Source organism: Spea bombifrons, chromosome 6 (genome assembly GCF_027358695.1).
Source record: "Spea bombifrons isolate aSpeBom1 chromosome 6, aSpeBom1.2.pri, whole genome shotgun sequence".
In the NCBI taxonomy this organism is placed as follows: domain Eukaryota; kingdom Metazoa; phylum Chordata; class Amphibia; order Anura; family Pelobatidae; genus Spea; species Spea bombifrons.
The window spans coordinates 1,595,120-1,617,432 of record NC_071092.1 but is presented as its reverse complement, the minus strand read 5'-3'; the positions used below and the strand labels follow the sequence as shown (position 1 = coordinate 1,617,432).

Here is a 22,313-nt window from a genome sequence, read left to right as displayed (position 1 = left end):
CTTTCACTGCCGTTGGCTGAGCAGAGATCTGGTGTCCCGTCAACCGAGAGCCATTTAAACATCTCAAGTATTTAATTTTCTATTAAATCTGTTTACAGAATAAAAGATATAATATATATTGTGCTTATGATGTCACCCGGTCCTTTCTACAAATTAGGTGATTTTAGGTGCTCGAGAGATGCCCCTTAGGAGAGCACAGGGTTAATTCTGCCTCCATGTCTTTTGTGAGGTTTGTGGAGGGGCTGTATAATGTCAGGGGCTTTTTGGAGTTTACATCTGCCCCCCCACCCCCAGCAGGGGACAGATTTAGTTAAAAGGTTGATATTGGGATTCCTTGGTTGGATGAAACGAAAGAAATACCTTTTTATTTGCATTTTGGGGGGGGGGTTCTAGGTTTCTGCTTCCCCTGTATGTCTCAGAGGGTACGATTCCCCCCCGTATGGTGCTTTGCATGTATGAAATGACGCGAGCGCGCAGAATGCCTGCATGACCCGTCCGGGACTACGTCTGACGTTTAAAGCCTTACGCGGACCCCCTTGCTCTGGTATAAAATGAGTGCCGGATTTATTCCCCCAGAGGATTCATCATTTGGGATCACTTGTGGCGGGTTATGTATAAAAAGTGGTCTTAATGCCATGGCGACCAATGAAATGAACGAACGTGAGAAAAGCCCCCTTTTGAAACCCTGCTGCAGGACCCCTGGGTATTTTAGACCACAGCAGGGGCATTTTTTTGTGGAATTTCTGGCAATCGCATGTTTCTGCCCCTAGAGAAGACGTCTTTAGCAGAAATATCACTATTATTATTATTATTGGGGTCCCGTAATGCGTATCACATGTCTGATGGTCGTGGCGATCGGCCCTCGTGGCCGAGGAGAGACAGAATATCCCATCTGCTTGCCATAACCGAGTTGTTTTCCTCCGCGGGAGGGGAACTGACGATCGTCTTCTGCTTATTTATGAAGTTACTAAATATTTATAAAACGTCCTCGTGGCCATCGCCTTTTATTGCTGAATTCTCCGAGGACGTGTAATGTTTTACGAGGCGGTTAATCGAAGGGTTACTGCGGTCTCAGCGATGCCGCGCCGTAAACAATAACACGTTTCACAATGGAATTGTGGGATACGCTTTGGTTTTGTAACCGGCTTTTATTGATTTGGGAATTTACCAAAATAGCAATTTGGGAACAATGAGAAGTTTCGCAGAATCCAAATAATGAAATTCAGATCCTCGTCCGCGTTTCCCAAACAATTTGCTGAAATCAGTAGGGCCGCGCGATAAATAGAGCGGCCCCCGGCCAAATCTTTTGGGGTTTTTTTTATGGCTTGGCTGCTCTGAGGTTTTTTGGCGAGACTCGGACTCCACGGAGCTCCTATAACGAGACGATCTCGAGGAGACAACGCTTTCCTGGGACTGTAGCGAATCCGTCTGATACAAAGCGATCGTTCTGCTGAATGGGAAGAAAAAGATACATTTATCAAAACGTCTGCGGTTTATTTAAAAAGTAGCCTTCTCAAAAAGTTACCGTTTACTGATAAATATTAATCTACTAATATTAATATATTATATTAACCTAAACAGATATTTGACTATAGCTTCATTTTTTTTAGGATCGTAGCCCAAAGTTAAATCCCATCGCCCCCCGTGATCTAATATTAGCACGCAGTTTCCACCATAGGGGGCCATAGTATGTGTTATGCCAGGGGCGTCTAACCTGCGGCCCTCCAGCTGCTGCAGGACTACATCTCCCATACTCCTCAGCCAGCCCCTTAGCTGAAAGAGCATTATGGGAGATGTAGTCCTGCAGCTGCTGGAGGGCCGCAGGTTGGACGCCCCTGTGTTATGCTATAAGGCTGTAAGTGGTTGTTAACAGGACCCGCTGGGACCTTTGGCAGAATTTTGCTTAGTGATTAACCCCTTTATGTCTATAAACGTATAGCATATGTTATCGTTTATAACCATCCAATGATCGTGTCATATACTTTTTATTACATCGGGTTTCCATCTGCTTATTCGAGTCATTAACATCTTGTCATACAGCTATATATATATATCTATATAATATATATGGGACCAATTGCTGTGATATGCACAGACTCTGCCGTAAAGCAATGACCCCAGTAAGGTTTAGAAGCAGAGGGTGGAACCAAATATCACATGACCACCTAAAATGGCGATCTCCAGGCCAACAGATAAATTTTGTTTTGCAAAAAAATCATCACTTTTAAGGACCTTCCCGTACTAAGTTAATATGATTTTCAGCGATTGCTCCAATATTTATATATATACTTATGACGTATATGTTGGTGGAAACTTGGGGAGGAAAATACTACCTCGTGCGCACGTTTACAGCAACACGTATGGACCGGAGGGAACTCGTTCATCCAGTGTTTTTTAAAAAGATGAAAATTGAAACCATTTTCCTCTTAATTAAAACGTAAATATTTAGCATAAGAGGGTACGAGAATCACAGAGGAGACAGATAGCCGGTAATAAGCAGTTGAAAGCGTTCGCTCCGAAATAAATGTTGCATGATTGTGGCAACTGTTTCCTGATGTTAGAGCGCCGGGTGTCCGGTGACGCATAAACCTAACACAAAATGTGCCCATCGTGTGTGTTTACCTGTCAATAATCTAACATCGCGCTTCTTCTGAGTATCTCGTCGTTTGCTGCGGCGTTAACTTTAAAGTCTTGCATTTAGAGCAAATGTTAACACTTTTTTAACGCCATTTTTCTCGTGTGTCATCCATCTTTGTTTATTAAACATTGCATATGAGGTGTGTTTAGGTGACATTTAAACCTTCTCTATGACGTCAGTCGTCTAACGAGACGGATACATTTGTTTACTAAATGTTTACGCTGAAATCTCCGGGGACCGTAAACAAAATACAGTGTTAACTTTTAAAGATTTTGGAGAAAGGGAAAAAAAACCCACACATTGTTGACATTGTTTCATATTTATCTTAAATATCCTCTAAAATGACTCTTAAGGGCACCTTTTGATCTCTTCCACACAGATGAACTAAGTTAACGAATTCAGGATGCTTATGTTGACAGTAATTATCTCCCTGAAGGAGTGGATTCTAATTGCTTTAAATGAAACATATTTTATTTGTTCCATCTTTACCCATTAAACGTAGATACAGTGAGGGTGTTTTATTTGGGCCAAACACCGGAGATGTCTCTTTTCCGTGTACACGTCGGGCTTTTCCTAAGATGCGGAAAAAGTTGTAAGCATTCTGAACGCATTATGATATCCAGACCACCCTCGCCCCGTGTCCGGCGTGAAGCGTGGGGTGCAGGGATGGTTTTCCATATCACATTAATGGGTTTGAGGGATAGAGCGGCCACCAACGTATCAACGCGCACTGCATCCACTCCTCCGGGTCCGTCCAGGCATTAGCAACAAGACAGTTTATACACAGGCATGCGCATGGAGCCACCAGATTAGATAATGAATGAGGGAGCGGAGCATTCATTCTGTTAAATTGATAACCGCCCTATAATCGTGACACCGGGAGATTATTTCGTGAATTATTACGGCTCATTTGGAAAAGTAAATTGGTTTTTAAGAGCATGAGAAACGTTTTTGCTGTTAAAGGTCCGAATGTCACTTGATAAATACGGCTGGGGATTTGAACTCCCGTCAGCCGCCCGCTCCAGGGAGAGGTACGAGATGAGGCATCGCCGGCCCGTAATGAATGGAGCGCATTTATCTCGCTGATATTACGGCTTCATTTTTAAAAATAATGGCTTCGGGGGGGGGGGGGTTTGACATTCAACATAAAAACCTTCGATCATTTACCCAAATTAAAGCAATTCTTACCCAAAAATAATAATAATATAAAAACATTATTTTTTTCCCTTCTGTTACTTTGTATCAATTTAAAATTGAACGCAGAACTTTTAAATATTATTAATGTTTAATCACCACGGGCGAGGGGCTTCAAAGAATATTTTTTGTAGGGTTCAGAGAGATAAAAGGATGTTTACAATTATTTATACGAGACGTCGGAAGAATACTTTAACGCGCAATATTATTTATTTTCATATTTTTTTTTGCAAAAAAGCGGAAGATTTCGCAGATATTAACCCTCTATAAGGTTGACCCTTAGCCTTCTGTTGATTGGCCAACTGTATAAATATCGGCGAAAGAGACCCGCGGGAGAACGGACATTAATCAAGGAAGAGACAGCTCTTTTATAGTGTTTAGTTTGTGTTTGTTTTAAGTTGCCATTTTTATTTCAAATAGAATTTTATTAACTTTAAAAAAAAAAAAAATAATGTTTATAGAACAAGCCGTATCATATCACGTTAGACAAATATTGACTGCACACGAGGATTAGCCTGGAAAAGACAGCCTCTCCGGGGGTAAAGAAATGAGTTTACTGAGATAATAGTCGACCGCAGAAGATATTCTCGCTATCCACCCTTCACTTTTTTTTCGCTTTTTGTTTACATAATAACCTTGTATGTTTTCTTTCTAAACATTTGATATTTGGGAAATTTGGCTTAATATTCCTCGAGGAATTTCATTCATGCGCACAGCTGTCAAGTCTTTGTGGATGGCGGAATTCGGAGCGTGAATCAAATCATCTGTTTTAACCAATATTGTGTTTGTGATTCCGATTAAACAAATAATAATTTAGAATTATTTTTGGAAAATGATTGCTTGGTTACCGCAGGGGGGGGGTGTTTGAATTCCTTAAGAAACCATCATTTGATTTCCCTGTTTGACTTCAATAACACCGTACCATTTCTCCGTGCCAGACGGGAACCTGAGACGCTTATTTTGGAACGGAGTTTGATGCTTTTAATATTTTATCATCGGCTCTAATATATACACAGCCAGATGTCTGGCCCTAGCACGGCCGTGTTCACCGTGGGCCGACTCAAAAATTATTGTTCTTTAAGGTTTTTGGGGCATTTCCATTAAGAGATTATTTGGCGCTGGTGCAGTAAATGGACCAACCATTTATACTAATTGTGTCCCCAGATATTTGGCTGCGAGTATTAAATAGTAAGTGTAATACTTGGGTACTACATCAATCTGCTGATATACCGAGCCACGAAACCTGCTGCATCCCGGTCCCCTAAATCCCTACATTAAAGCTGGAATCTGTTAGCCATTGCCTTTTTTTGCTCAGTTTTAGAATGGGAATCCAGGCACTTGGCGGCTGGGATTTTAACTTGGCGGCTGGGATTAGCCTCTTGATTGCTGTTTTTTTAATCGCAATTCCATTTTTGTCCTCTGGGGGCATCTGGATTAAAATGCAATCTTTATGCAGCATTTACTCCTGACTGGATCCTTTCTGCGCTTTCCCATGCAGTTTTGTTTGGCAAGCACCAATGGACAGCCTTTGGCAGTGATCTCTGCACTCGTTACCTGTTGTGACCGGGTATGGGACAGGTTTTGGACTCTCCTGTTTCTCAGTAAATGGCCTTCTTGCTCTTCTTACCCAACACTTACAACCATTTATATAAAATAAAAATAATAATGTAATGTTTTAAAGCATATCTTTACGCATCTTTTCTTCACTGCTAATGTTTCTTCTGATTAAGGCGATAAAATGTTATGTTTTATACAAAGGAGCCAGACCTGCCACGAAAGAAAGAGGGGTAAATCCCTTGAGCGGCGTCTCGGTGAAAATGGAAATCCACTTAATGTTCTTTTATAGGACTGAGACTGCCCTGAAAGTTTATAAAACGTAGCTCTTTCGTTAGATGGACCTCTTCATCACTCTGCGTCATCATATGGTGTGACGTCACATAACCGGTGCATGTAGCGGGGTGAAGAACATGGAAGGGAGGAGGAATAGCTGTCGGAGTTTTTGTTTGTTGGTATCCTGCGTTCGTAGGTTCATTCCCGTTGTCCGAGTATTACGCTGATGCTGAGTTGTAACGCCAGTGCTTTGCCTCTCAGTGCTGCTGGTCCGTGTTGCTGCGTTTCGGTGGGAGGTGAAGCCTCCCTAAGATCTGGGAGGTCTCCAGGACCCCGACACGCAACTCAAAGCCATCTGCAGTTTTGCGAGCTGTCAGTTTGACAAAACCAAGAGCCGGCGTTAGTTATTTACAGATAATATTTTCAGGGGGAAAAAATGTGATTTGTAATAGACGTGCGCAGATGCCGCCTTCCGGATCGGCCCACGTTATTCCGATGCTAAACCAGCGAGGAAACAGAGAAACCGACCAATCATTTTACATTCATCACCATTGGCAGCTATTTGTAGAATTTGTATAATTTTATTATCTTATTTTTATTTATATTGTCTTTGCCAAAATGACTAATTGAAAATGCTAAATATTTACGTTAATTTTGGATCTCCTTGTTTAAGCCGGACTAGACACCATTCCCAATGGTGATGGTTCCTTTTTTTCCGGCACTTAATTCTTTTGGGGAAATTGTTTGGATCTTAACCCAAAATCCAAACATGACATCACTTGGAATTTCTAGATTAATCTCTTTATTCTGATGTCACTATATAGAGTATTTAGAAGCTTGTGGAACCTTTTGGCGGCCAGTATGTCCCTAGAGCAAGATTTCAAGACCTTAGAGGTCCCTCAAGAACATGTTGGCACTGTTGGCACTGTTCATGATACAACTACAAGTGCAGGACTCAAGGAGGCATTAACCCTTTGCACGAAACCCCCAAGCAGAGCAGAAATCACACCTTTTTCCGCCATGTTTGTAGTCGTCCCATTGTGTAGACCGGCAGAACTAAACTAAACCCGTTCCAGCTCTCCCCACTTCTAGCCGTGGGAACTGACTTCTCGCTGGAACGATTCTTATTTATTTACCTCTTCCAGTCGAAGCACTTAGTGATATGATCAGGCGTGAGCTGCCGTGTGTCACGAGGATGTTATGGGTGTCCAAGTGCACATATCCCCGGCACATGCTTTCACATCGTCCTGATTGTCACGTAACAGAAGTAATGCAATCGGGTGCGAGTAACGGAAGAAGCTGCCGCCGACGGGCCGTGTATGGGGACGCAAATACGAGCGAGACTCCGGAGGGGCTGTGAAAATAAGCAGCCTGGAAAGGGCAACAAACGCTAAAGAATAAATCTGCCGGTCTTCAAATCTGGAATTTGGGCCAATAATTTAAAATAACGTTAAAAAAGAATCGCAAAATCCTTTTTAATTATATTACCCAACATTGTAACAAATCCTCTCCATATAAAATATATAAACAGCCGATTTTAATCGCTGTGTATTATTTAGGTTTTTTTGGGGGTGTTATTGGATAATTAATGTTGCTTGAAAAATATGAATATTTTTTTTTACTACAGATTTCCCGCTTTACGGGGAGTAACTTTACGAACCCCTTTGGTCAGGTGACCCACAAAAAATTCCAAGAAATCAGTTTTTTTTAAAATATATAAAGAAATACAGATTATTATGATTATTTGTAAGGATTGTAGCAGAGGGGAACCAGATTTTTTTGGTAATTCAGGAATATGACTCATTTTATTTGGTTTGGGAGCAGATGACATATTTTGCTGACGTTCTTATCTGGTGCCATGTAGGTGCGAAGAACGTTGGTGCTGGGCGATCTGAAAAGCTATTTTTTGGGACGATATCCAAGAATAATCAACACGTCTTCAACCGTTCGCTTGTCCTCTTAACTTTATAGACTTGAACTGTTTATTTTACAGCTGAATGTACAATAGGACATTTTCTGTAAAAAAAAAATCTTCATAAAAAGCATTTGGCAACAGGCATTAAAAACGTCTCTGTTTTGGGGAAAGGCCGGTTCCTGGCAGCAATGCTTTATAAGTTACCTTCTCATAATAATCATATATGGCTTCTGACTTTGGGGTCACCGTTCATATGGGAGTTAAGGGGGGGGGGTTTGGCCGGTAGGGAATACGCCGAGGCATTTAATATTCAGCTATTGATTATATGTCGCCCATTGGATATCGCAGGACATCTACAATAAAATTAATAATTATAATATTTTTTCAGAATATGGATCTCTCCATTTGCAATAATTATCTCCCCAGCCCAGTGCAAAGAAAGCGTTCCCTGCCTCACTTTACTGCATGTTGTAAAACGGCTGAGCCGCTGATAAAGCGTTGCTGACTTTTCGCTGATCTGTGAGAGCCTGGAATAGGAAGAGCGAATGAGAGCCTAAGAATTGTTTTTTTTTTCTGAAGTTCCTTTTTTTTTAAATGAAAGCTTCGGAAAATACTATAAAAGTGTATTTTTGTGGCGCAGTCCCTTTAAATAACACTTTCCTGATTAAACAAGCAGGGCCTCGGGTCGTGTTTGCCGAAGCCGGTTTTTCTTTTCTTTATAACATAATGCGTTTTTTTCGAATGCTTCGTGTAGGCAGGTGTGCCTCCACACCGAGCGAGGCACGCTAATTCCGGGTAGGTAGGAAATCAGGAAATGCCTCTTTACATAAAAGCTTTTCTTCTTGAAAAGAAAGCGTTGAGCGATTTCAGGAGGAAGTTTGCCCAGCGCTCTCGTAACGGCGACACAATGAGACAACACAAACAGGCAGCGGGACAACCTCTGGACACAATTCACATCGCTGTCACCGGCACGACAGATACGAAAATACTCAAAAATACCCAAACGCGGCCAAAAACCTTCATGTGTTATTCACTGGAAACACGAGAGCGAATTCTGCTTTTGGAACTTGTGTTTCAAACTGTAGCCCAAATGATCTAATTCCAGGTGACCCCGCGGATTTTAAGGGTCTCGGTCATATTTAATAATTTCGTAAAGGAATTCTAGGTCGTATGGGGGGTAAAGGCAAGGTTTTATAAGCCACTATGTTTACTTGGTCTCTACGGCATCGGCCTCTTTTTAAAGTAAAGATTTAAAAACATGTATTTTTACATAAAATATTCACTATTTGGAATCACTTTTGTACAGGGATTTTTTTTTATAATAAATATACTATAAATGTAATAATTATAAAATAAACACATTTTGCTAGTGATAGAAACAGGGAGTTTTTTAATTATTTTTTTAAAATTATAGATTTTTAGCTATTTTTTTTAATTATATTTCTTTAAAAGAATACGTATTGTAAGGATGCCTGTCGGGGACTAAAGGTTTACACTGGATGTTTTGAGAAGCCACTCCATATTTAACCCATTATAAAGAAACCCAACTACAGTTTTTTTTTTATTAATTTGGAACAAACCAGTATTTATTAGAGACTCCTCGTTAATAGCGTTGCTTGTTCCATTAACCATATGGTTATGGTCATAGAAACCGGTTATTCTGCGAGGAATCGGGGACGTGAATAAACCGTCTCCCTTGGCCCAAACAATTAAACCTTCGGGTATAACTGGAAAGAAACTGGGAATTATAGATTATGGCCGCAGCTGCCAAGAAATCAGAGGAATGTGTGAAAGCTGCATATTTTAGTGGAAACGTGCACTTTTTACACTGTGTAAGAGCATTTAAACGATATTTTATTTATTTTAATGTAGCTCTTATAGTAAAAGTCCAGAATAAACATCATATTAAAGGCAGCGATGGCGTTTCCACGAGTCCAGTTTATGATATTTTGCCAAAGCGACACCAAAAACCACCAAAGCTTAGACCGCACCGCTCCAGGTGGGAACGGCCCTTTCGAAACTATTTTGAACCGGTAAGAGGAGCCAGAAACAAGGGGTCGCAGGGGTCGACCCCTGAAGTTACGCCAGTGTATATGGGGGTCTACAGTATCAGTGCTCCGAACTAATATTAATACAACAGCAGAGCGATCCATCAAACTAACGTTTCCGTTTTATGTCAGGCGACCCCATGGCCGAAATTCTTCAATCCCCCCAAAAGGGGACAACGACCTCTGATATCCTAAATGTAAACCCCATACGTGAAAACAAGTGACATTAAAGCAATATTTAATATTCTTCATAGACCTTATAACCCCTGACATTTACCTAAAACAGCCACTAATTTAAATCACTGAGCATTAAGATAATTTGTAGAAGTCACGTCGTGGGCTCTTTGTTCCCCGCAGATCATTAAACACGAATTACAGATTGGGTTTGTCGGAATAAAATAAATATGCATTTTTAAAATCTACATTAAGTGAAAATGAGACGTGGCATTTGGACGCCCCGAATACCCGGGATCTCATTTACACGGGCCGCGCAAATCTAACCAGAGCTTTCATCGCCCGATGCAAATCAACGCCTAGGAATTCTCCTGAGAAGTATTGCTTCGCGTGAAACGCTCTCCTGTACAGCGTGAGACCCTCAGGCCGGAGAACGAATGAATCTGAGCCTCCCAGGGCCGTCGTTTTAACGAATGGCGTAGAAAGACCTGCCGTAAAGCAATCGCCCATGTGTGGTACACGAGCAGGGGGCGTGGCCTAAATATCACATGATTACCTGCAATGGGGAATTTCATTTCAGCAGAAATGATTTCATATCTTTTAGGGGTCACTATATACATTGAACAAGATGTAGAGTCACGTAAATGCTGTGTCAGCTGTTTCTTCGGATTAGAGATTTTTGTTTTCTGATTTTAGAATGTATTGGGGAGGAGGATAAAAAAGGTAATTTACATAATTACATAGTTATAAAGGCTGAAAAAAGACATGCGTCCATCAAGTTCAGCCTTTCCTATATCTGTTAATTTGTTGCTGTTGATCCAAAAGAAGGCAAAAAACCCCAGTTTCGCTCTTTCCAATTTTGCACTAACCAGGGAAAAAATTCCTTCTTGACCCCAAAATGGCTGTCAGATTCCTCCTTGGATCAATAAACTGTTTCCCCATAATTACAGATTAAATATCTGTTAGAAAAGTCTAATAAACATTTCTCCAGTACGGTTCTAAAATACGATGGGTCCGGCCTTCTCCTTCAAAGAGTTGTTGGCATGAATCTGGCAGAATTACCTGTAACATTTCTCTTCGAGATCTCCGAGCTTCCTGCTTTCCTGTTACGAACTTTTTCAGTGTTTTAAGAACGCACTTGAAGAAAGAGCCGTGTCTCTAAAACCCCATCTGTCTTATTTATCTGCTGCATTTGAGGATAATTCCAGCAGAATAAGGTATAGGAAAGGCTCTGTTTATTTTACTTGGTGAGGCTGTTTGTCTTACGGCTGCTGGATTCTGCTTTTTCTCCGATTGTCTGCTTTTTATCTGTATTTATTTTTCTCTGAGGACCTCTTCCAGTTACTGGCCTTTGTCACCGCTATAACTGACGCGTTCTACGCACGGGGCAGCAAGGAGGAGGCTATTTAATGCATTAGAATGAGCTGCGAGGAATATTAAGATAGATAGATGGATAGATAGATAGATAGATAGATAGATAGATAGATAGATGGATAGATGGATAGATAGATGGATAGATAGATAGATAGATAGACAGACAGACAGACAGATAGATAGATAGATAGATAGATAGATAGATAGATAGATAGATGGATAGATAGATAGATAGATAGATTGATAATGGATGGATAGATAGATGGATAGATGATAGATAGATAGATGGATGGATATATAGATAATAGATAGATAGATAGATAATAGATAGATAGACGGATAGATAGATGTGTGATTATCATTCATTTTCAGGAGACGTCATATTTTATGATGTAAAATGTGTCAAGTGCGGCACATGATGTCACATTATGGCAAAGCCTCTTCAGAGGTCGATCACGGAGCACAGAGGTCAGATGAGGGGTGAGGATTTCTATTTGGAGGTTTCATAACCAAAATGCAGGATACATCGCAGCTTTAGAAGCCGTCGCATTCTGTAGGGAACAATTTTGCATCTTTGAAGGAAGTCCCTTTAAATAAACAGGTGACATCCAAAAATCTTTCATCATCCACCCCATTTGCCGCACGTTTCCAGGAAAGACCGCGCTGCGGCAAATGCAGAAAACAACCCGGTTGACCAGGGATTGAACTGGCCGGTGATGTGATTGGGGTTACGTACCGGTGCTTTTAAGATGCACAGAGCATTTTCTGTTTAAAGTCGAGTGTATATTTTCCTTGTAGGAACGTGTATACACTCAGCTTCCTCCTTCTTAAAAGTTTGCAGAAAGAACTGGTCATTGTCAGAGACAAATTGTATAGCTTGTGTTCACGATCAGATCTGGCAAACGCCGGCCCATTCTAAGGTTCATAGGATCTGTAAATTGCATGAGACCGTTTGCTGCGTTTTACTTTAAATCATAAACACATGAGTAAGATTAATCTGTGTTCCAGCGCTCGCCGTCAGCGTAAGTTTACATATTTCTTTTCATCGGAGGTCAAATTTACAATTTTGGCATAAAAGGGAATTTCACTTCAAAATGTGCTTATATAACAAGTTTTATAAACAGTCTTGAATAGCTTTGTGAATATCTGTTTCATATTTGGCAGAGGGGAGATTTTTTCTTTTCTTTTCGGTAAGGGCGGCTAATATGGAGAATTCACAGCCGAGCAACAGGCTGGCCGATTCGGCTGATTCTTTGGTAAATTAGTAGATATTTTTGTAGTCAGAAAGGAAAGAGGGATACGACTTGAATTAACGTTATTTACGTAGAGATCAAGGATTACAGTAATCAAGAATTGTTAAAATATTTAAAATATATTCCAAAAATAACAAATTAACTGGAGTTCGCCACGCAGAGACTTAAATCGCCCTTATCGATGTATTTTACCCGACTTTTATGGTCAACACTAAAATCTGCTTATGGTTTTTTGTTTAAGAAATATTAATATATGATTCATGTATTATTTAGCTTTAAAGGAAATATTTTTTGTAATCCCCCCCCCCCCGATTTATTTATTTTACTTTATTTTAACTTACCCGCTCGCTTCTGTATTAATGTGTTATGGGGGGGGGGTTAGTTGATAGGGTTTAAAGTTTTTTTTGTTGTTTGCTAAGTTTTCAAAGATTTGAAATGAATCTTGACGGTGACTTTTGGTTCTAGGCTCATGAAAGATCAGAACAAGAAGGCGTCCAACGTCAAGTACAACCAACAAGCCGAGAAGAAGAAAAACGCGCAGCTTATGGAAGACACCCGGAGGAGAGATGACAACATCCCGGATAACTCTCAGCACATGCAGGTCAGCCCATTGCTTTATGGAGTGAAAAATGATGGAAGACACATAATGAAAAAAAATATTATATATATATTTTGATAATTTGGTAATTAAAAAAAATATTATTATTTTAAATGAATGCATTTAATTTTGTCTTTTAGCAACAGCTCTCCCTTTATTATCTGGTAATCGTTCAGTAAATGAATGTGCGCGACAGTCTGTTCCACGCATTGTGTTAAAAAGTTGATTGACTAAAAGATACAAAAAGTTGTTACAAAGTATAATTTGCCATTGTGGCAAAAAATTGAACCTTAGAATTGAATTATATTAGAATTGAATTATATTTGAACTACATGCTTGCTTCCAATGTCACAATTTATAAATATTTTTTAAATCTACATGAAGTGGAGGACGGCTACTATTTTAAAAAATCCTCAGAGGGGCCAAGTGTTTGGTTGGTTTATGTGCGTTGGGAAATATTTTTTGTCTTTGGAGAATGATTTTTAGTTTGGAACGTTAGTTTCTTGCTTGTCGTTTGTTGCCCTCACAATTTCCTCGATAGTTTTTGTTGGGTTTAAGAAATTCCTCAATATGGGGACACGAAGAGGCTGTTGAAGAAGGAGAGCGGCGTCTCTGAATGTATCTAGCGGGAAGTCGATAAGTCGGTGGAAAATAAATGTTTCGTGTTCACACGGAATGTTGAGTCGCGCGCGTTCCGTCATGGCTACAATAAGGTCTTCTTTGCAACCTTTTGAAATGGTTTCATGGAGTCCGTACAGATGGCACCATGGACGCCTCTCGTGGTGGAACTATATTTGCTTACGGGGTCAAAGACTTTTTCCTAAGAGAAAAAAAAATCCAAAGCATTCATAACTGGAGCAGGGTGGGGAGAATGGAGGGGTTTTTTTTGCAGAATAATTTGAAATGATTTGAAATGAATTACAGATGGACGTAAAAATTCTCATGATAAAAAGAGTCTTTTCAGAATTTTTTGGGTGGGGGTCGATTTCCCTGTTTTAAATATTTTTAAAGAACAGTATTTTTATCTTAAAGAACCCCCAACAAACAGCGTGTTAGCGCGTTCCTTGAAGCTCGCACCTCCCGCGTAAACATTAACGTTGCGTGTTTTTTGGACAGTGGCCACGTCTACATTTTTGATGACAAGGAAATGCGCAGGAAGGAGGCTAATCCTGTCCTAGGTGGGATGAAGCCCCCACAGCCCCCCGATTCAGCAGACGCAGAAGGTCTGGGACCACCAATAACCTGGCTTTGATTGGAAACAGCGATTCTGGTATAAATTGGGGAAGGAACTCGGAGCGCGTTAGCGAGACGCTGCTTGAAAACGATTGTTTAGCGTTTTATGTGTTGAGTGGCAGATTCAGGACGTTCTCGTTACATAACACCTCCTAATAGTTTCTTGTATTAAAAAAAAGGTATTGTGCGAAGTAACGCGGGTTATAGAAACCTCCCTGCCTTGCGGTTTTAGGTGAACCACACACAGAGAAGCTGCCCCGCTCGGGTTATATTTTACGCAAATGACAAGATATTGGCCCATTGTTTTGGCTCGTCGAAATATTCATCTCTGCAGCTCCCAGAGAGTTTGTCGGATCGAAAATTGTAACGCGCATGCCGTTTGGCGTGACGTTCCGTGGCCCACACACAATCGTTTTATCCGATTAATTATTATTTTTCAGGAAGCAGACGCGATCGTGGCAGCGGACACACGGATTTACAATGCCTGGGAATGATATCCCCGCACCCTGCGCATGTTATTGTAACCCGGAGGATTAGCCAGTTGGGTGAACGGCATACCCCAGTGGCACCGCCAGGGTTAATCTTTAGGAACACCCAGATGGAAAGATTTTATAACGTGAAGGAAGGAACCGGTTCAGAATCCCCTCCATGTTTTTTTCTCTCCACCACAGCCTTGATTTTAAAGTTCTGATCTTCATTTTTATTATTATCGGAATGCCAGGGAATTTTTAGGGTGTATCTTCACGTTTTAGGGTCTGTACCCCAATCTCAGGGTCCTGGGGGGGGTAAGGATGAGGGGAGTTGGCAGATTCTCAAAGTCTCAGGGGGAACGGGCAGATTCTAGAGCCGAGTGGGTATGTTCTCGGAGTAAGTGGGGAGATTGTTGAGGGGAGTGGACGGATTCTCGGGGGGAACGGACTGATTCTCGGGGTGGGCAGGTTCTCAGGGTGCGTGTGACAAGTTCTTGGGGGTGAATGAATCTCGTCAGAGAAGAATAACTTTTGCTGAATTCTCATTTTTCAGATTTTACACAATATTCCCCAAAATGTAAGTAAATGTCTACGCGAAGAATGGCGAGACTGATATATACGGCATGGTCACCCAGGGTGGTCCTCTTGGTCTTTCGCTGGCCCATTGAGCACATGACTTCATCGTGTTTGCACAGCGTGAACCACTGTGAAGAACCCCTATAACACTTATATAAAAGACCCCCTTGGTTGGCCAGGGGCCGTAGACATTGGCCCTAAGCGTGAAGGTGAAACAATGTTTCTTCGTGAGGTTGCCTATACTCGGGGACCGCATTGCGGCGACATTTCACATCCACGTTCTGCGAGCGATGGAGGCCGCCCGTCCCCTCACGTGTTTCTTATTACATGAATATAGGGTTAATCTGGGGGTAGAATGGCGCATTGATATCATCTGCTTTGGGTTGTGATTGGAAACGTGAACCATAAGTTCTGCTCTCCGCATTGCGCTCCGTCCCCCCCCGTCTGAACGTTACGTCGTAACGAGACAAGTTCTAGAAACAGCCGGGCTTTATACGCTTTCACTTTCACAAATCCCGTAAACTATACATTTATCTGGAAGTTCCCCAAAAACACACAAACTAAACAGAATATGTGAGGGCCCGCTTAGCTGATGCCACAAAGTATTACCACCGGTTATAATTTAAGGCAGAACTGCAGGTTTTTCTCTTTACTGATTTTATTTTTTAAATTGCAAAAATAAAAAAAGCCGAAACATAAACGAGAAATATTTAGTGTTTGCAGAAGATCTTTAAATTCCTGATTTAAGGACGAGTCGGCCGGGGAGGATATTCCCCGATATTACATACAGAATATTAAAAACAGGAAAATGAGGTGCTAAGTAGCTTAGGAGCTCTCAACACGCAACCAAATCACATAATAACTTCCCTGTTACATGACAAACACAATCGCACGACGCGCTGCTTGCGATAAATTACCCAAAGACAGCAAGCGCACCGAGATCTGCTTCCCAAACCCCGCTAGCATTTAACGGTCCCGGTTTAGATCTTTAAATCTTATGATTAATGACGAGAAAAGATATATATATATTGGTCAAGTTACTTGATTTTGCAAAAAAATCTAAGTCAGCATTGAGTATGCTTAGGTGTTGCTATGACAACAGAGCTGCCTGTAAAGCAAAACCGCCATCATCATGTGACAGGGCTCAGCCAATCCGTGTCTGCTCGAGCACCATGTGACTCAGTAAAAGGGGAGGCTGTTGAATCGATGGGACTATATATAAATCCATGATTAAATAGAGAGTATTTCGGATAAAAAAGCCACAAATAATGAGCAGAATAATTATCTGTTTAGTTAAATATTATTTGTTTATGAGAATAACTTTAACTCTTTCATTTGAGAAGACTTCAAAAGGGGGCCATTTCTATACACATTATCGGGGCTTTAAGGGCCATAGAACCCTGCGATCCCCTCATACCCAGCAAACATTCTGACCTCCTAGAAAAGAGGGGCATCAGGGGAGAAAAAGAGGGGCATCAGGAGAGGAAAGAGGGGCATCAGGAGAGGAAAGAGGAGCATCAGGAGAGGAAAGAATGCACAGGGAGAAAGAGGGACAACAGGAGGAAAGAGGGGTATGAGGTGGTGTGAGGGGGTATCAAGGGAGGAAAAAGGGGCACAGGGGGTGAGAGGGGCGTCAGAGAGGAAAAAGGGGAATCGAGAGGGAGAGAATGGTATCAAGGGAAGAAAGAGGGATGCCAGGGGAGGAAAGAGGGGAAGGAGGTGGGAGAGAGGGTTGTCAAGGGAGGAAAGAGGGACACAGGGGGTGAGAGAGGGGTATCAAAGGATGAAAGATGGGCATCAGGGATTTGGGGCTCACTACATATTACAGTCTTGATACATACGATTGACCTTTTTCACAGGAGCCCCCAATTCCGGTGGTGAAATTGTGAGAATTAGGAAAATGTTTTTTATTTTTATTTTAACTATCGCCTTCTACATAAGGCCGATCCTCCGGACGCTCGTAACGATGTCACATGTTTGAAATATTTTTGTTATTAGAGGTTTCAGGATCTGTTGCCTAAAATTCCCAGGCACTGAATCTTCCTGGGGGACGTAATCCAAGTCAGACGCGGGGTTTGGATCCACTGTCTGGAGATCAGGGGGATTTCCTCCTAAGATTTGTACGAGGAAATTAGTTGCGGACCCCGTAGCGTTATATACAAATCAACGCCTTTACAATAAAACTGTCAGGGAGAAGAGGCCCAAATATTTATATAAATACAGAGAGAGATTCAGCAAAAAAAGTGGACAAATCCCAAGACGCGGGTGTCTCTGGCTAAATGCTCCAACAACAATTAGTATTCTTTAGACAGAATGGAACAGCCTCCCAGCAGAGGTGGTAGAGGGTAATACAGTGAGGGGGTTAAACACGTATGGGATAGACATACGGCTCCTGAATCTAAGACGAGACCTACAACCTATTCAGCAGGAGAAACGGGAGATTAGATGGGGCCGAAAGGGGCCGATCTGCTGGCTGATTCTTTGTTTAATGTGAAGACTTTAATAAGTGTTCTAGAAGAGCGTCTCTCGATGATCTCTGCCCCCCCTATGGTTAAGGCGTAGACGGGGCGAGCGTTTGGCTGAAGTCAGGAAAGGTCTGCTTGTTATAAGGAGCCGCAGGTGCCGCTCGGGGAGATGCTCCGCGATGATGTCTCTTCCATTCCGTAAAATGCTTCCATTGTGAGAATCCCGGCGTTTCCCCGAAGCTGCCCTCTCCCTGACTCCCCGCCGGAGCGCACGCAGTTCATGCTCACGCATTGCATTACCGCTGCGCTGTCGCATGTAATTAGACAGGTTGGGGATGAAGCACACAGCCCGGCTGTCTCATTACCGACGCAGGGAGCGGCCCGTGGGCTTGCGGTGGTTTTTTTGTTTGCATTTCAGTTTTTCGGCTGAGAGAAGACCATTTAAGAAGTTTAGGCTGTCTGCGTTCCCTCTAACGATGTCTTTATCCCTCCGAGCGCCCGAGGGGTGTGAAAGCTGCGCGTAAAGCGCCCCCCTTCCAGATCTGAACAGGTTAAGTGTTTCTTTCTGGAGAATGGAGCTTCAATCAGCGTGACCTTACGTGGCATCTTCAGCTTAACCGCCTCTAATTAACAGCGGTTAAAAAGAAGCCGTTATAAATGGAGTCGTTCCTGGGGTCGCTGACACCAACAGCAAAAGCTGTGTGAAAGAATAACAGAAATGCTAATACCTGCTGGGAAGAACTAACATCTGCGACAGTAAGGATTGTAGATAAGTGGAACAGCCTCCCAGGAGAAGTGGTAGAGGGTAATACAGTGAGGGGATTAAACACGCATGGGATAGACATACGGCTCCTGAATCTAAGATGAGACCAACGACTGATTAAGGTTTGAGTCGTTACAGCAGGAGAAACGGGCGACTAACAGTAGATTCTATGTTTAGTATGATGTCATTGTCCTAGAATGACTTAATATAACAATATGCATGACATCATCGCTGTGAGTCATGATGACATCCCCAGCCAGAATAGCCAATGGGCTTATCACTCATTGGAGCGCCTCCTGACCTTATAGGTCATATGTATTAATATGGTCCAGAAAACTGCATTTTTGAGGACTTTGCTACTTTGTGCCTTTGCGGCCATTTGGATTTGTGTCGCTCGCGGCCGTTAACTGGAATATCTTTCTTTTTTTTCCCAGAGGGTGGGAATCCTTAAAACGTCCAGCGAAAGATATCGAGAATGGTTTCTGAGACCCAGATCCCAGAAATATGTATTAATCAGAGGGAATGTTTTTTTCCTTCGCCGCTCGGTGTCACGATACGGTTCTCACGTCTCTGTGAATATCACATACGGCTGCCACAATGTTACTTGACGGCTTTGGCTCATATTAAACGCTTATGACATTTTTTAACGTTGCCTGTGAACACAAACGATCCAAAAGTCAATATTGCGCGGCTCACATTTTTAGTGTCTTTGCTCTAGATTTTTGGGATAGAAAGGATTCCATTCAATATAAAAAGCACGGAAAGTCGGCCTGCGCTTGGTGGGTTTTGGTTTTAATATTGATTTTGAATGTAAAAAATAAATAAAAAGTCCTTAAAAGTGTTAACTATGTTGTGTTTTTTGGACGCTTTCTTTTCCCAAAGTTTCCTGTAAAAATCAAGGCTGTTCCTGAGATCATTTGAACTGTATTTGGATTTCAAAGGGTTAAAGGTTTTTTTTTTTTTTACCCCCGTCCTGAACATGGAGAGAAATATCTATTTTTTTTATTATTCATTTTGTTTCATCAGGAATTATAAAGGATGAACCTGATATTTTGGCTATTATTTGTTTTCCTAATTATTCATTTTAGAAAATAATTTTCATATTTAACGAGAAGTTATTAGAAAAGCACAAAGAAGAGAAGTTTATTGGACGGAGAAAGGAGATTTTCCACCTCTCCACGTGGGCCGTTGAGATAAAGTATCTCTGACTGTAACAAAGATTTTTTTTTCATTAGTGTTTTTTTAATATTTATTTAGAAACATTTATTAAAACTTTTTGTGAACTTTGTTATACTTTCCCCCCGATTTCCTCATTTGGATTCGGGAATCGCGTTGATGAAGATCAGATTGAAGAGTTGAATGATGCTTCGCATGAGCGCTCGCTCATCTCTGGCACCGACCCAAACGCTCCGATACGTGGAGATTTAAATTCCGCCGGAAAACCGGAGTGCGGGAAATTTACGTCTCCCCCAAAACATGATAATCCGTGGTAATCCAGAACTAATTCCAAAAATCTCTTCCAAAGAGACTGAAGGGAAGGTCGAGCTGCAGCCAACGCCTCTTAACGATTCCTATAAAGTGATTGCCGAACCGACGTCCTGTTGTTTGCGTTATAACGGCGCTCCAACTGACCCCACGGAAACCATTACAATTCTTAGCACTCCTTTGGGTTGTTCAGTGCTGTCCCTTTTTGGGTAAGAAGTGGTTTTTCTGGAGTTCCACCTCAAAATCCCAAGCCGGTAAAATGTCAATTCTTTTATAACCAAATGCCCCCCCCCCCACTTTTCTGTGACTTCGGGTACCGGGCTGTCCCTAAATGAGGGTTTTTCGTGACATGACTACAACCGGTCAGCATCGAGGTCCGATAATTAACTTCAATCAATCATTTTGTTAGTGATGAATAGCTTGTTACCCCAAACAAAGAAGCAGAGAGCGCCGCCTCACATCCTTCACAATAACTCCTAAGGCTCTGTTTTTAAAGCAAAGTGGCATTAAACCTACATCTGCCTTTGGGTGTCCATGTGCTAAATGATCCATTTTCAACTACGGGTCCCAAATGACTCTGTCATTAGCAAAAAACACAGATTCTGCTCACTGGAGATGTGAATGCGTCTAATTAGTGTATTTAATAGGCCAGGTTTTGGCGCTGCCCCCCCCCCCCGCTTATTCATGTCGTTGCTTAATGTCCCGGAAAGAAAGGTGTCTCCAGAAAGTTATATGCTCGCTCCATCATCCTGACAGGTGAGGATACCAATGCTCCTCGTCATGATGCGGCAGCGTTAGCACCCGCCGGGGGAGGGAGGTCCATGACGGGAAGGCCTTGGTGCTCTTGGACCACAGGCTCTGCTGATAATGGATCATCTGGCCACAGGAGTTTTCCTCATCGTGATTCTGTTGGTTCTTTTGTTGAATTAAGGACTTATTCAGTAAATGTTAATTCCATGAGTGCGTCGGGTGGTTACCTCGCCTTGGGGGGAATACAATGTGGCAAACGGGCAATATTTGGACAATATACGCCATAAACGGACAAGACCGTTCTAAATGCTGGATGGATCCATTCACTCTTCCCCCAAGTGATTAAAACTCATCCCTCGCTGCGGTTAAAAATCTCTGGCAATGCGTCTAGAAGCAAAGAACTTGGGCTGCAGATGTTCTGTGTGACTTTAAGGTGACGCATCCCAATAAAAAGCCTTTTTCTGTACAGTACGTGGTTCTGACTCAATCCAGATCCTCGCAGACGGCTTTTGGGTAATTTTAGAGGAAGCTGATTTTTTGTTTTATAGGCAGAAAATCCAACCCGGTCAAACTTGTTCTGTTTTCACTGTAAATGTTTTCGTGACTGGCTCCCCTCACGGACCTGAAAACCCTAAGACTAATGTTGTTCCACGCATTGCGTTTCCTCCCGTTACTGGAGACTGACTTACAATTTCCGTGTTTTTGTAGGTGTCTGTCACTGATTAGCACTGAAAGTCGGAGCTCTGTTACGTTCTGGAGCTACACCTAATCCAGAAGCCTTCAAGGTTTACCTAATGAATGCGAGAGCGAGAAGGAATCCAATCTGGGGAGATGGTAACAATGTTTCGGGCACATTCTATGAACGGGATAGAAGCTGATATTTAGACATGGAAATTGGTTGTCTTCCAGGCAATATGAGATCAGAAGCTGCTAAATTCTTTCATAAACAAACCTTGATTCGGGCTGGAATGTCTTGGCCTGATCTTAAAGGTGATATTATAGGGGATTGTAGCCATGGTAGAGCCTGAATTATAATTATCTCAACATTCCATCCATCACGAGGGCCTAAGGTCTCAATAAGCTGCTCTATAAACCTATTACATAGATCCCTCTTGCTTCTGCGGTGGCATTGACCATTTTTTCCCGAAACCTTCAAAATTGCGAAAATGAAAACTCAAATTTAGGATTTTTACGCCATCACGGAATTTTAGGAGGTGGAACAACGGCGCATAGTTATCCACGAAACGCGTCGGCTGAAGTTTTCCGATTGTCGATTGCGAGCAGGGTTTATTTTGAAAGCATAAACATTTATTTTGCTCATTTACTTCGGGGGTCTGGTGACTTAGCTCCTAAAGCTTTTCAAATATTTGGAGTTTCTGGATTTTAATCCATCGGCTTGCCGTTTTTGGCCATTCGCTTGTTTGGGTCTCTCTGAGGTTGAGCGTGATGGACGTGTGTCACGGTGGACTACACTACGGATTTGTCTTTGATGTTGCGAAACGCGACACGGAACGATATTGACTAATCCCCCCCCGGCTGCTGTAAGA

At 41.9% G+C, this 22,313-nt stretch overlaps 1 protein-coding gene across 5 annotated transcripts in view; it reads left to right on the top strand.

Moving 5' to 3' along the window:
- Positions 1 to 22,313, top strand: part of ERC2 (ELKS/RAB6-interacting/CAST family member 2) — a 216,994-nt gene that overhangs the window by 68,231 nt on the left and 126,450 nt on the right. For all 5 annotated transcript variants that reach the window (XR_008354815.1, XR_008354814.1, XR_008354813.1 and 2 more), the window contains one exon: positions 12,892 to 13,027. Coding sequence is in view for 1 of the 5 variants with exons in the window: in XM_053468703.1 (XP_053324678.1) it covers positions 12,892 to 13,027 (136 nt within the window). In the remaining 4 variants the exon portion in view is untranslated. The remainder of the gene's footprint in view (positions 1 to 12,891; positions 13,028 to 22,313) is intronic.